General features: G+C 50.3%; 2 protein-coding genes across 7 annotated transcripts in view; one reads left to right on the top strand and one right to left on the bottom strand.

The window, feature by feature from the left end:
• Positions 1-5,666, bottom strand: part of LYRM4 (LYR motif containing 4) — an 83,962-nt gene extending 78,296 nt beyond the window's left edge. For all 3 annotated transcript variants that reach the window (XM_043908620.1, XM_043908621.1, XM_043908619.1), the window contains exon 1: positions 5,495-5,666. In XM_043908620.1, the coding sequence (XP_043764555.1) occupies positions 5,495-5,580 (86 nt within the window). In that variant the 5' untranslated portion in view covers positions 5,581-5,666. The remainder of the gene's footprint in view (positions 1-5,494) is intronic.
• Positions 5,667-5,901: 235 nt separating this feature from the next.
• The window catches only part of FARS2 (phenylalanyl-tRNA synthetase 2, mitochondrial), a 288,633-nt gene continuing 279,632 nt past the window's right edge, over positions 5,902-14,902 (top strand). The window contains exon 1 of one of the 4 annotated variants that reach the window (XM_043908613.1): positions 5,902-6,021. The gene's annotated coding sequence lies outside the window, so the exon portion shown is untranslated. Of the gene's footprint in view, positions 6,022-6,099; positions 6,378-14,902 lie in introns of those variants that run through there. The other 3 variants (XM_043908611.1, XM_043908612.1, XM_043908610.1) reach the window with 3 other exon arrangements.

The following is a 14,902-nucleotide window of genomic DNA, read 5'->3' as shown; positions in this document are numbered from 1 at the left end:
CCCGCAGCACACCAGGCCTCCCTGTCCAACACCAACTCCCAGAGTTTACTCAAACTCATGTCCATCGAGTCGGTGATGCCATACAGCCGTCTCATCCTCTGTTGTCCCCTTCTCCTCCTGCCCCCAATCCCTCCCAGCAACAAGGTCTTTTCCAATGAGTCAGTTCTTCGCATCAGTTGGCCAAAGTACTGGAGTTTCAGCTTCAGCATCAGTCCTTCCAATGAATATTCAGGACTGATTTCCTTTAGAATGGACTGGTTGGATGTCCTTGCAGTTCAAGGGTCTCTCAAGAGTCTTCTCCAACACCACAGTTCAAAAGTATCAATTCTTCAGCGCTCAGCTTTCTTTATGGTCCAACTCTCATATCATACATGACTACTGGAAAAACCATAGCTTTGACTAGACGGACCTTTGTTGGCAAAGTACTGTCTCTGCTTTTTAATATGCTGTCCAGGTTGGTCATAGCTTTTCTTCCAGGGTGAATGGCTGATAAAAATTACCTCTGAATACAATTTCCCCCTGCTTTTCAACAAGGATTTATAAGCATTGAGTAGGGAGGTATTGTGCTAAGCACTAGGAATGCAGAGATAAGACGGAATTTCTAGATTCAAGGGACAAATGGCAGAGACAAGTAGCGTGGTGCACGTAATTAATGAGAACTTAACACACGAGTACCTTCCCCGTTATCCAGAAACAGGCTGCCCGCATGGCACCAACCGCCTCAGCTGCCCATCCTCTTACATTCCACCTTAAATCCACCTCTGTCTCTGATGGAAAAGGGAGTGTGCTTCCTCCTCGGTGACCCGGCCGCCACCTGTGCCCCCTGTCGGGGTCTGTCACTTGTGTGTGGCCTTTCTTTAGGAGTCCCCACACTCGCATGTCAGCCAGGCTTCCTGGGGTGGGGGTGGTCTACACTCATGCGATGGTTTACTCCCTTCTGGTTCACTTCTCAGCGCCCCACCCTGGGCTGTCCTAACCACTGCATATGCTGCTCTGGGGAGGTCCCCGGAGGTCCCCACGCTGTGGACGCCTCCCTCTTTATCTACTGGACCTTGCACAGCAAGTGGCCTGCCACCCCCAGTCCCTGACTCCGGCGACACTGCTGCCTGCCTGCCTCGGCTTCTCAGACACTACAGTGGTCATTCAAGAGCAGCCCAGGGACTACTGGGGCCTTGGAGACCTTTCAGGAGATCCGTCGGGAAAAGGAATTTTTATTGTTTCAAGCAGGTATTTGCCTTTTCCAGCCTGATTCTCTGCTAAGTGGACAGAGGAAGTTCCCAGAGGCTAGGCTATGCGTGACAGTGACAGGTCCAGGCGGAAACACACAGAACCCAGATGTCTTCCACTGAGCCAAACACTAAAGAGACTTGCAAAATAAGTCAAACAGCAAAACTCGAATCACTGTTTTTTTTTTTTTTTTTTTTTTCCGGTGGGGGGAGAAAAATAGCTATTCTTCATAAAGGTGTTATTTATGTTAGTGTGCCATGGGTTTCCCAGGTGGCGCTAGTGGTAAAGAACCCGCCTGCCAGTGCAGGAGACACAAGAGACTTGGGTTCGAATCCTGGGTTGGGAAGATCTCCTGGAGGAGGGGCATGGCAACCCACTCCACTCCAGTACTCTTGCCTGGAGAATCCCATGGACAGAGGAGCGTGGTGGGCTACAGTCCACGGGGTCACAGAGTTGGACACAAATGAAGGGACTTAGCACGCTCAGGTTTATCTGTTTACTTAGAAATGGAGAGGGACTGGCAAACCACTCCAGTATTCTTGCCTCAAGAACCCCATCAACAGTACCCAAAAGTAAGTGCTTTAAGACGTTTCAGTTTTACTTTCTAATATAAATATTGATAACTATGCCCCACATAAGCAAGGCTTTCAAGGCCCTCAGGAACATTTAAGAATGCAAAAGATTCCTGAGACCAGTAAGTTGAGAACCACGTTATGATTTCTCTGCCTCCTTGCAGGGGCTCTTCTTCAGCCAACACCTCAAATTTTTTTTTTTTTTTTTGGAAGTCAGTTTTTTTTTTTTGTTTATTTTTTTATTTTTTTTTTAACACCTCAAATTTTTATGTTCTCTAGAACATCCTAAGCCCACTAACTTTCTCACCATAAACTAAGATTCCTCAATCTTGGCACGACTGACGTTCAGGGCCAGAGAACTCTTTCTGCGGGACCTCTGGCAGCTAACTACCAGAGGCCAGTAGCAACCTTCTGCCCACGCTGTGACACCCAAAAACGTCCCCGGACGTGGCTAAATAAGACTGGCTCTGGCTGAGAACCACTGCTCTGAATACTCCTCCTGGAAATGGTACCAAATATCAAGGTTTTTAATCTCACTTATGATAAGAAATAACTGGACTTATTCGGTGCCTACTCTGTGCCAGGCACAATTCTGAGCCCCTGATACGTATTCATTCACTTAAACCTTGTCTCCTGTGACACAGATAAGTCATCACCTCCACCTTCTAGATTAAGAAACTGAAGAGCAGAGAGGTGCAGTGACTTGCCCAGGGTCACACAGCAAATGTGGTGATGGCAATGCCAGGCCTGGGTGGTCCTCTGAGCTTTAGGCTCCTGTGAATAACTGCCTCTGCTGGGGACTCCCCCACGTGACATTTACTCGAGTCCTGAAGACGAACTCAAAAGTGTCTGGTAGCTCAGCTGGTACCCCCGGTTCAATCCCTGGTTTGGGAAGATGTGCTGGAGAAGGGACAGGCTACCCTCTCCAGTATTCCTGGACTTCCCTGGTGGCTCAGATGGTAAAGAATCTGTCTGCAATGCGGGAGACCTGGGTTTGATCCCTGGGTTAGGAAGATCCCCTGGAGAAGGGAACAGCTACCCACTCTAGTATTCTGGCCTGTAGAATTCCATGGACTATGTCCATAGGGTCGCAAAGATTCGGACACAACTGAGCAACCTTCACATCCACAAGACTAGCTATTTCTGTATTTCTTAAATTAGTTAATGGTACAGCTTTTACCCTGACCCTCTGTGCCTCAGTTTACCTAGTAACCTGGGTGGTATTTCAGACTCTGCTTGGATTCTCTTTATTCCTGAATCCAGTCATTCATTGAGGTCTAACAGTTTTACCTTCTAACTATTAATCAAGCTTTCCCTGTATCTTCCGCTCCTCAGCCCCTCAGAAGGGCCCTGATCTCTCCTCAGCGCCGCTGTAACCGACCCTCCTTTGGGGTCCTTGGGTCCGGCCCTCACAGTCGTCTTCCCCCTGGCGCCAGTGCGGTCTAGCTAAACAGCACGTCTGGCCGGGACACTTTCCAGCGTGAAGCTCTCCACTGGCTGCCCGGTAGCTGAGAATGAAGTCCGGGTTCCTCAGCACAGCCCTTGCGTGGCCCTTTCAGACCCCTGTGCCGTCTCTGTCACCCCAGAAGCTCACTTAACTCTCCACCTGAGCGCACCAGGCTGCTTCGCGCCTGTGACCCTGAGCTGTCCTCTGGGAAGCGCTCTGACCCATCACCCTGTGGGGGCCTGCCCCGGCGCTCACCAGTTAGTGAGAGGGATTCTACACTGCGTCCTACAAAGACCCGGCAAAGAGCCGCCGACGGTGGGTGCCTTGCTGAGCCCCACGTGCTCACTTTGCTATCTCCAGGGGCTGCGGTACTGGGCAAAGCAGCCTGGGGAGTGCCTGGAAGCCCTGAAGTCAAAGACAGTAGCAACAGGACGTGTGTGGACCTGTGGGGAATGCAGAGTGAAGAGAACAGGGAAAACCTGCCCAGGGTTACACTGGCTGAAGCTCAAAGGAAGCAGGGGACTCGACACGGAAGTGATTACAGGGCATGGCAGAGAGAGAGTACAGGGGAGAGGCGATCCTTGAAATCCACAAGACACAGCCTTAATCTCAGTACAAAACAAGGACACATTCTATGACCCATTTATTATCTTAGGACATAACGGTGGGGATCTCAGGGTGTAGGTACGTGACTGCAGGAAGCAGTGTAAAGTGATTACCAGATTCCTCTGGACAATACATTTACATGTGGATAATAAGCTCAGCTCACAAGGATTACTCAAAGTATACTGTGAACCAATATTCTGTAAGTACGGTTACCATGTAATTTCCACTTTCTGCCTACAGAGTACAGCGGCTGAGTGAATTTCCTGCAGTTGTTGTTTATTTTAAGTAAGTTACAAATTCTTCTCCCTGACTGTGGTGAAAAAGGTTCAACTTATTTACAAGCCTATTTTGTTGGCTCCTTCAACAGACTTGGTTAAGTTCTTGGTACTAAGCATGGGTTAAATAACTTTTCGTTTAAAATTCTAACAGTATATCTACTGTTTATGAACCTTAGCTTCCAAAGCCAAAGTCATTAAATGAAACAATGCACTCTCAGAAATGCTTTTTTTTTTAAATTAACTACCTGACCAGTTGGACATGACCTCATTGGTATGATCTAGATGTTCTCAAATGTGTAAGATGAGTACCTTTTCTAGGCAGGTGTCTAGAAATTAGGAAGTCACTGCTTCGGAGGTTTAGTGTCTGTCTGGTAACCAAGCTGCACTGGGTCTACCCCTCAGCATCCAACAGCTCATCCACCCAGCGTGGGGCACCTACTCAACCAGGCCTGCTCCAGGCACCCCAGACTCTCCTGCAAGGAAACCCAGTCCTCCGGCTGCTCAGTCATGCAAGGTGAGGCCAGGGGTGAAGAGTGGAGCAGGTCTTATACAATTCTTGCTTTGGGAATATGGCTGAAGCTCAGAGGACCAAATAGCTCAGTTCAGTTCAGTCGCTCAGTCGAGTCCGACTCTTTGCGACCCCATGAATCGCAGCACGCCAGGCCTCCCTGTCCATCACCAACTCCCGGAGTTTACTCAAACTTATGCCCGTCGAGTCAGTAAGATACCAAATCCGCAAAGATGCAGAGAGAAAATCTATAAGGTACATACATTCGTGGTGAGTCAAGTTATAAGGAAACAGTAAAAGAAAGCAGATGCTCTGAAGTAGATGAGACGTAGAAAGAGATAAAGGAACTCAAGAGCAGACAGGAGAATGGGGCAGGCGTGCAAAGGCTGTGCGCTCCATTGAGAATGGATTAAGAGCTTAGCCTCTCATTCCCCTGCTGCTGAGATCCTGAAAACTGGATCCCCGTCTGGGTGAACATTTCGGCTCCTGGAAGCCGGGCCCATCGTTCTCGGTTTACCATTACCTGTGTCCTGCTCACAAACCCCGTCCCACGGCCAAGGACAACAGCAGAACGCACCGTGGCGAGCAAAGGGGCTAATGAAGACACCTCGGAGGTGAAGGGAACAGCTAGAGAAGGCCCTCGTTTGTGGGCCGTGGCTACTGCGGGGCACCTCTGCGGGCCAGACTTCCGATACTACGAGGCGTTCTCACGGGTGCACCAAGCTGGCAGGAACCCCTGCACCTCGGCGTCCGCCCTGCAAGCAGAGAGCGCCCCGCCGGGAGGTCCGCGAGCAGAAGGCCCGACTCCGGGGAAGGGACGAGCCTCTCCCGCCCCCGAGGGCGGGCCCCCGCTCACCGGTAATTGTAGGCGCCGAAGCGCTTGCTCTCCCGCAACATCGCGCGGTACAGGTCCAGCACCTGCGCGCGGCTGGACGCCGCCATCTTGACCGCAGCGTGCAGGGGGTCCTCTCCGCCGAGGCCCCGAGTTTAAACTCGACCCGCGAAACCGCCGCAGCCGCGGGAAGCGCGGGCGGGACGTGGCCGCGGCGCTGCGCGCCGGGCGCGGCCCACACCCCGCCTCACGGGCGCTCGGGCTCAGGCGCGCCCCGGCTGAGGGGAGGCTCTGGCCGCGCGCCCCGGCTGAGGGGTCTCCGCTTCAGGGGGGCTCGGGCCGCGCGCCGCGGCGCAGGCGAGCTTCGGACAGCTAAGGGGGCGGTGACTGCGGGGCGTTCCCGGCGGCCGCCCCCGCCCCGGGGTCCCGCGCGAGGCAGCCGCCCTCGGAGCGCGCGGATCGGCCAAGGGCCGGACGGCGGGCCGCGGGACGCGCTTCCTCGCGGCGGAGAGCAGGGGTCGGCGGGCGGCCGAGGCGCTCCGCGTCGCCAGGTTACCGAGCGCCCGCCCCGTCCCCGCCGCTCCGCCCAGGCTGTCCTCGGCGCCGCCTGAGCCGCCGTGCGGGCTGCTCGGGGAGCTGACTCCGCCGGCGCCTGGGTCGGGGGCTGGGGGCGGGACCTGGCCGCGCGGGGACGGGCCGCCGCGGGTGTGCGGGGCCGCGGGGCCACCGCCCGGGGCTCCTCGGCGCTCCGGCTCCGTTGAGGGCGCCCGCCCGGGGGCCTCCGGCGCGAGGCCCGCTTCCTGGGCAAGATGGCGGCGCCCGTGCGTCTGTGAGCGCCGCGCTGAGGAGCCCCGAGAGGCCCCGAGCCCTCCACCCCCGGCGGTCTCCCGTCTCCCGGAAGCGGCGGGTGAGTGCGCGCGGGGCGCGGCGGGCGGTCAGCTTTCCGTGCGCCCGCGGATCGCTGTGGTCTGATGGAGAAGCGGCACCGGGCGGCCTGGGCTGGAGCCGGGGGGCTTGGGGTGTTAAGGACTCTGTTGGGGTCGTGTCTGCCCCCCAGGCAAGAAGCGGAGCAAGTCTCCTCCTGAAACTCTTCCCAGCTAAGTCCTCTCCTTTCTCTGAAGACGCCAACTTTCCTGACTCCCCTTGTTATCCGGGTGGATGCGGTTTGCTCTGATCCTGGAACGTAGAGCCCGGCGCGGGGAAGCCTCCCCTGGTTCTACTTTGAGTGTTTGCAGAGCGCTCCTCTCGGTTTTGGAATCTTTGTGTCTGTTGCCAGCATTGGGGACAGCCACAGTTCTCTCCTCCAACACGGTGCGAGGGGTAACTTACACGAGAGAGACAAGTCTCCGTTCACACCTCTCCCCCACCACGCTGTTTACGACTGTGTTTCCTTTATTTCATTTTGAAGTCACTCTGAGTCAGTTTCAAAGCAGCCTCCTGTTTTCAGGAACTTTAAGGGCAGACACTTTGGGGTACTTATAACCTAGGGTCCTTGCATATCTACATATACTTGTATTTGTTATGCTACCTGTTATAATGGCGTTTTTCAAAAGGCACGGAAGAGAAAACACTTTTATTAAAATCCTCTCAACGCTTCCCATTTGATTTTTGTTATGCCTCCTATGTCTCTGAGTCTCAAGATAAAGCTTTTTACAGAGTAGCCAAACTCCTGTTATTCCTGCAGGGTGATCAGTCATTGGGCATGTCTTGCTTTGGGTTAATTGAAAGCAGTTGTGATATTTTGCGTGTATCCTTTCAGTTCAGTTGCTCAGTCGTGTTGGACTCTTAGCCACCCCGTGGACTGCAGCGCACCAGGCTTCCCTGTCCATCACCAACTCCCAGAGCCTGCTCAGACTCCTTTGGCATTACTCAAATGATTCAAGACCAAGGGACTCATACATTATTATACAAGAAGATCTGGAGCTGTTTTCCTTACTGTGATAACACAGTTGAGTGCTGATGGTATAAATTAGGAGCGAGGCGCCTGGGAAAAGTACATGTTAGTGCAAGGTACAGAAAGAGAAAGCTATCAGAGGTAGAAGAAAAAACATGAACGTTATTTGGGCTTGTTTAAAAAGAGTGGGGATTGCGTTATCTTACTGTATTTTGCTTTCATGTAGAAAATGAAGTTGGAATAATTATTACGATATACACTTATTTGTCTCATTATCAAGCAAGTTAATCACTACCATATACAATTAACATATCTAACTGACTTTAACTGTTGTTAAAACTTTCCAAGTAAAGTCTTCGGAAAGTCAAAGAAAACTTTTCCAAATAAATATATAAAGTTTAGTTTGTTTGGGCAGTCTCGTCACCTATTCGGAGAAGGCAATGGCACCCAACTCAAGTACTCTTGCCTGGAAAATCCCATCGACGGAGGAGCCTTCTGGGCTGCAGTCCATGGGGTAGCTCAGAGTCAGACAGGACTGAGTGACTTCACTTTCACTTTCATGCACTGGAGAAGGAAATGGCAACCCACTCTGTGTGTTCTTGCCTGGAGAATCCCAGGGACGGTGGAGCCTGGTGGGCTTCCGTCTATGGGGTCGCACAGAGTCGGACACGACTGAGTGACTTAGCAGCAGCAGCAGTCACCTATTAGTACAAGGAGTTAACTGAGTTTAGGGAAGTGAGACCCCCCCAGTTGTTTCACAAAAAATCCAAGAGAGTGGCTGGAGGTACTTTTTAGTTACAGCAAGCGTCTTTTTTTTTTTTTTTTTTTGCCAGAAAGGTATTGGATCAGAAGCAAGAAAGGTGCAGTGAAACTTGCTGAAGTTAAGGACTACCAATTCCCAGATGCTTTAAATGTCTGTTCTTAAAGTCAGATGATTTCCCAAATCACCTGTCCAGGGTGTAAAGGGTGCTGGCAGTACTGAAGCGAAAATTTGTTTTTCTGTAATGACAGATTATCAGAAAGCCCATGTTTAGAAGTGAACGTGTTTAAGATTTGAAAGATGTTTTTGGACTTTTAAAAATGACATCTTTATATTTTGTAATTTATTCATAACTTGGAAGAGCACTGGTGTTTTCCCTGTGTGTAGCATTATTTAAATTTTTTTCAATAAAATCCCAATATCACATTGTCAGTTTTCACCCTTACTTTAAGGATTGTCCTTGTGCCCAGCCCACTGTGGATTACCCCACAGAATAAGGAAGCTGAGCAGAGTAGGTAACTTGTGTGGTATCTTATATCTTGCTCTGTACTAGAAGCCTAACTCTTTAAAAAGACTTTCTCTAAAGTTATACTTTATGTGTAATTACCTTCAAGGAAAGAGCCATCGATTTTTGACCCGTTTTCAACAGTAATAGTATGATCTCTAGATGGGTACAGTAATGACCATAACCCTGGGAGGTCAGAGGTTAGCCAGACTCTGCCGCAGGTGTGTGATCTGTGATCTGATCACCTTTTCCTGCTTGAGTCCTCTCTCCAGTCCAAACCGTAAGGGAGGTGAGCTGTGCTCTCCCTGCCTCTAGGGACAGTGCCAAGGCCAAGAACATCTTCTCATGAGTTTGTACCTTAAGCTGAACGGTTGTGAAACTGCACCTCACGTTGGGGCTCTAACCCACGGACTTTTAATTGTAATCACTCACCTGGTGTCTGGACTTAGGTTCTTTGTGTCTCAGTGCAAAAGGAATTCAGGGAGAGGCAAAGTGACAGGCAAGCAGTAGATTTATTAATACAGGTTTCTCCTGAGAGTTGCAAGGGGCCGGGCGAGGTGTCTCTGCCCTGAGGGTTGAGTGGGCTGCATTTTTATAATCCAAGGACAGTCGGGGAGGGGAGAAGACTGCGTTTTGACTTCCTCCTTCACGTTGGGCTGGAGCATGTCTGACTCTATGAGGTCTTACTAGGAAGGTCATAGCATTTATTCAAATCAGCAGAAGGGTGGTAACATTTTTCCTTTCACTTAATGACCTGGGGTATATGTCACGCGCTGTAGTTAAGCAAGCCTGCTTTGTTCTCAGTGTTATGATAGGCTTTCTTGCGCCATCAGCTTAAGTGGTCTCCCGAAGTTCCCTCGATTTCCCTCTCTATAATCCCCTATTGGGACTTCTGCAGCTCCCTGTCAGCGGTAGTCCCCCACCCCATTCCCCATCGCCCCCCAGCTCCAATAATATGTTGAGATCCTCACCCCCATATGCTGTGTTAGGAGGTGGGCCTTGGGGAGGTGATTAGGTCAGAGAGCAGAGCCCCCAGGATGAGAGGAGTGTCCTTATAAAAGGGAGCATGGGGAGCCCTCACCCCGTCCGCTCTGTGGGGACTCAGTCTGTGATCCCGGGAGTGTGCTGTTATCTGGCACCAGATCTGCGGGCAGCTCGATCTTGGGCTTCCAGCCTCCAGAACTAAGCAGTGAATGTTTGTAGCTTGTGAACCACCAGGTCCGCGGTGTCTCCGCGAGAGCAGGTTGAGCTGAGACGCTCTGTTTTGGGGTTGTGGTATCGCTGCTATTAGTGAACTAGGTCTGGCAGGTACATGGGTTTTAGTGGGTTTTTTGTTTGTTTTGTTTTTTGTTTCACATAACATTGTAACATCGGAATCTTATGCTTTCTGAAAAATAATGGAAAATGAAGTGTTTTTTTAACCAAGTTTTATCCAAAATGTTAATGGCATACTTTGTTTGAAAGAAGCCTAATTTTAACTACTGACATATGTTTGGGTAGAAATGTCCCTTCCGGTGGGTGTTAGGGCATGTGTAGACAAACAGTACCTTCCTTAACACTGTCTCCATAACTGTTCAACTTCACTGGGGGTTTCTGTTTAGTTCTGTTATTGGCCTTTTCTTCATTAAGACAGAAAAATCAAAACCTGACGTGATAAGCGTAATGTCCACATTTGACTCTTACTGTGGTGTGAGAATCCAGCCTTTCCCCGCCCCGAGTCTCAGCGTTGCAGCTCATCCCAGCAGTGGAGGTTCTGTTTTTCTGTCCCCAACGTGACTGGGGGTGGGAAGGGGCTTCCTGGTGGGTGGCTCTGGCTGGACCAGGGGAGGCCAGACGCTGCTCTCTGGATGCCACGGATGCCCTGGAGGGCTCTGTAGAGGCCCCAGGCGAGCGTCCTGCAGGCCCCAGGGAGCCCCTGTGACGATGCCTGGACCATGAGAGGCGCGGCCACTTGGTTGCGAAGCAAGAGAAGAAAGTGAAGCCGGGAGAAGGACGCGGTGTGTAATGGGGCCACTGAGTTGTGGGCAGAGACGTTCAAGGGCCTGAGAGGGTGTGTGCAGCCCCCAGCAGTGTGCTGTCTGCGGGGCAGTGACCGGGCGGAGGTGCCCGCCGCCTGGGAAAGGTCACCCACCCAGTGAGGGTCATCCTGGCACCTGGGTCTCCCAGCTCAAGGTCAGGGTGAGGGGTCAGCCCCCGGCGGGACCTCTGACAGCTCTGCCACGTGGAAGCTGCTCAGCCTGAGATGGAGATGTCTCCAGTGCCCCTGTGGACACCGCCCGTTACGGTGCAGGGTCACTCAGGAACCTCACTTAGCCCCCTTCCCTCTGCTAAGAAGTAACAGAGTTCATTGCTTTTCCTGTGCCTGCCCACTCAGAAGTCTGTCCTTCCAGAATTGAATGGCAGAAAGGCAGGTGGTTTAGAGGAAGAGGAGCGACTGAGGATTATACATGGATTGCTGTCTAACTCCCCCCGGGATAGATTTGGGTGTCAGTTCCCTGCTTGCTGTTCCACATCTGATGAGACCGCTGCAGAAGTCACGGAAATCAGTTGCTGGAATGTGCAGACCCCTTCCCACATGAGCACGTGGGTTCTTCAGCCCCTCTCTTTGGAAACTGTCCTCTTAAATGGCTTATCTTTCTAATCTTGGCTTGAAGGTGACTTCTTCAGCCAGCCCTCCCTGGCTGCTCACCTATAACTGAAAATCGTGTCTCCATTTGTATCTTGGGGTTTCTCTCATCTCCTACTTAAATTGTTAGTTTTACTCACTGCCGGGCTGGACAACTGGCAGCGCCTGTCACGTAGACGGAGGTGAGCAGGCGTGTGTGAGCTGAGCGGACGGAAGCTGCTGTGGCTGCTTCCGGAGGAGGCCCTTGGCGCCCAGCGCAGCTCTTGTCCAGTAGATGTTCGGGGAAGATGGAAGATGGGAGTGTTTCTATCTGCCTTGTCTGCTGTGGCAGCCGCCACCCACGTGTGGCTCGTGAGCGCTGGAAATGTGACTCGTGCAACTAAGGAGCTGAATTTTTAACTTTAATTTTACATGAAAGTGTTGGTTACTCAGTCTAAGTTGCGTCCGACTGTTTGTGACCCCATGGACTGTAGCCCGCCAGCCTCCTCTGTCCGTGGGATTTCCCAGGTGAGAATACTGGAGGGGGTTGCCATTGCCTTCTCCAGGGGATCTTCCCGACCTAGGGATTGAACCCGGGTCTCCTGCACTGCAGGGGGATTCTTTACCGTTTGAGCCCCCAGGGAAGCCCTGGTGTTTGCGTAGCTGTATGTAGATTAGCTGCTACTGTACTGGACACCACAGTCTAGAGGATGTGATTTTATTAGCTTCTTAACCTTGAAAAACATTGCCATTGACTACAAACCCATTGAGCACGGGTAATCTCCACGGCCTTTGAAAAGGCCTGCTCGGGGCTGTGCTGTGTGCAGCTCACTTTACAGCCTGACGGGGGTGTTCTGTGGTCTGCTCGAGAAGCAGAAGATCCTCTGTCCTCAGTGGCCTTCCATGATTTAGGATTATCGTTGCACTTGCCGTCCATTCTTTATTATTTGTTTAATTTTTAGTATTTTAATGGCATTTTATCCATAGCCCAGAGCGCTTCTGGGCTTTAGTTTGTGGGAGGATCCTTCAGGAACAAGGGCTGAGTTCTTTGCATTCCAGCCTTGAGCTGGTGCTCACGTAAGAATTGTTTTCTGACTACATGGCGTGCACCTGACCTTGAAGGCCGAAAGCTTTTTAAGTGAAGAGTGGGATTAAAAAGAAGAAGGAAGGAAAAAAAAAAAAGAAGGAGAATTAGCAGATTAAATTTGATATGTTAGTACTTTCCAAGTGACTGTAGGGTTAAAGAATTATCAAGATAAACTTTAATAATTACTGTATTAGAGCCACAAGATTTACACTTAGTCTGTATTGATTTATTTGTCTATATTACACTTTTGTCTGTATTGTCTATGTTGATACTTTGTCTATATTGTCTTAGGACTTGATATGAGAAATAAAAAGAATTGGTAGTTGCATCTTTTAGTTATTAAAAATAAAATGTCTAAAATTCATGTTTCACGATGGATTTAAAAAGTTGTGTTTATACATACTGACACAGTAACGTTTACCGTCTTAGCCATCTTAAAGTCTGTAGTTCAGTAACATTAGTGCATTTACCATCCCCCCATCCTGTTGCTAGAACTTTTTCATCTTCCCAGACCCTGTTGAACCCTGACTCCCCACTCTCCTCTCCCTCTGGCCTCTGGGAACAACTGTTTTACATTTATCTCTATGAATTTGATGAGTTTTAAAATTCTTTTCCATAACTTATTGTCCAAACTAATATGTAATACTAATATCTATGTGTCTCCAGGAATCACCTCGTTGAAGATGACCTTGGCCTACCTAATGCATAATTGTCTTACATTGGGAAATGGCAGACACTTCTCATTAAGGACCCGAAATTATCCGCTTCAGTCCCTGCTCCCAGCCATCACTAACCTTATGTGCTCACCTCGAGAAAGATCATCTCGCTCATTTAAGAAAACAGTAACTCTAGAAAATGACTTTTTAGTGACAGGTGGTAAGATGGACTTCCTTGTATATGTGTTGTCATGTGCTTGGGATTCCAAACTTTTTACTAGTCTCCACTGAGAAAGGCAAAAGAACCGCAAACAGTATTTTTAATATCTCCTACCTTAGTATAATGCTAAGAATTTGCCTACAATGCAGGAGACCTGGGTTCAATCTCTGGGTTGGGAAGATCCCCTGGAGGAGGGAATGGCAACCCACTCCAGTATTCTTGCCTGGAGAATCCCATGGACAGAGGAGCCTGGTGGGCTACAGTCCATGGGGTTGCAAAGAGTCGGACACAACTGAGCTACTGACGCCCCTTAGTATAACATCACTGTGACCACTGGACGCACCTGAATTACCGGGGTCAGGATGGTGTTTTTGTCCTCTTGTGAGCACTAGGGATCTGGGGAATTTGAAGGGAAGCATGTCCCTCACCAGATACTTTTTAGTCGCTCGGTGTGGTCTGAGTCTTTGTGACCCTATAGACCATAACCTACCAGGCTCCTCTGCCCATGGGATTCTCCAGCAAGAACACTGGAGTGGGCTGCCATTCCCTCCTCCAGGGGATCTTCCCGACCCAGGGATGGAACCCACGTCTCACGTCTCCTGCATTGGCAGGTGGGTTCTTTACCACTAGCACCACCTGGAATGCCCAAACCTGGGCACAGTACATACGGTGAATCAGAGGAGGTGACTGTTCTAAGCGAAAGGCACTGAAGGCTACTTAATTACGCTGGGAAGATACTGAGGGTTATGTCACTTGCGAGGGTGGGGAGGAGGGCTGGGTGGCAGCGGCGTTGTAGAGACAGTTCCGAGGCCCTGCCGATGGACTGAAGGGGCGGCGGAGGGTCCGGAGTGGCCTCAGGTCCCCAGGTTGTAACGCACATGGTGTAAAATCAGAGGCACAGGCTCCCGCACTGAGCAGCAGGCCTTCCTGTCCGAGTCCCTCGGTTCCGGCCGCGTCTGCACTTCCTTATACACACGTGTTAACACACGAAGTCTGTGTATCTTCCTGTTGAAAAATGGTAGTTACCCTGCACAGCCAGTGAACACCTCTTCGTTTTTATCATTTAGTAATATATCTTGGAGATACCCTATGTCAGTGCAGGTAGAGCTGGCTTGTTCTTAATTTACTTAGCTAGTCCTCAGTTAGGGCTTCCCCGATAGCTCAGTTGGTGAAGAATGCGCCTGCAATGCAGAAGACCCCCGTTTGATTCCTGGGTCAGGAAGATCCACTGGAGAAGGGAAAGGCTCCCCACTCCAGTATTCTGGCCTGGAGAATTCCATGGACTGGATGGTCCACGGGCTCACAAAGAGTCGGACACGACTGAGTGACTAAACACGCAGGCGCACAGCCCCAGTTGATGGAAACGTATTTCTCGTCTTTGGCCCTTAAGATGGTTTAGTGAATGTGCTTGTTCATGCATCATGTTGTACCCGTGCAGGAAGTGAATCTTTAATTTACTGCAAGTGGGATTGTTGAATTAAATATGTGCCTTTTAAATGTTAATATGTTGTCAAACTTTCTTCCATAAACGTTTCACCGCCAATGCCTGTTTCTTAGACCCTTGTAATATGATATTGACATGATCTTCCCCAATGTGTAGATTTTTAAAAATCTAATTGTCATTTTAGTTTGCATTTCTTTGAGTTTGAACATCGTTCTATAACTTTCAGAGGTATTTCTGATTCCTTTCGGGGGAACTTTGTGT

The sequence above is a fragment of the Cervus elaphus genome, chromosome 7 (assembly GCF_910594005.1).
Source record: "Cervus elaphus chromosome 7, mCerEla1.1, whole genome shotgun sequence".
NCBI classification, from domain to species: Eukaryota; Metazoa; Chordata; class Mammalia; order Artiodactyla; family Cervidae; genus Cervus; species Cervus elaphus.
This window is presented reverse-complemented; position numbering and strand designations above follow the sequence as displayed.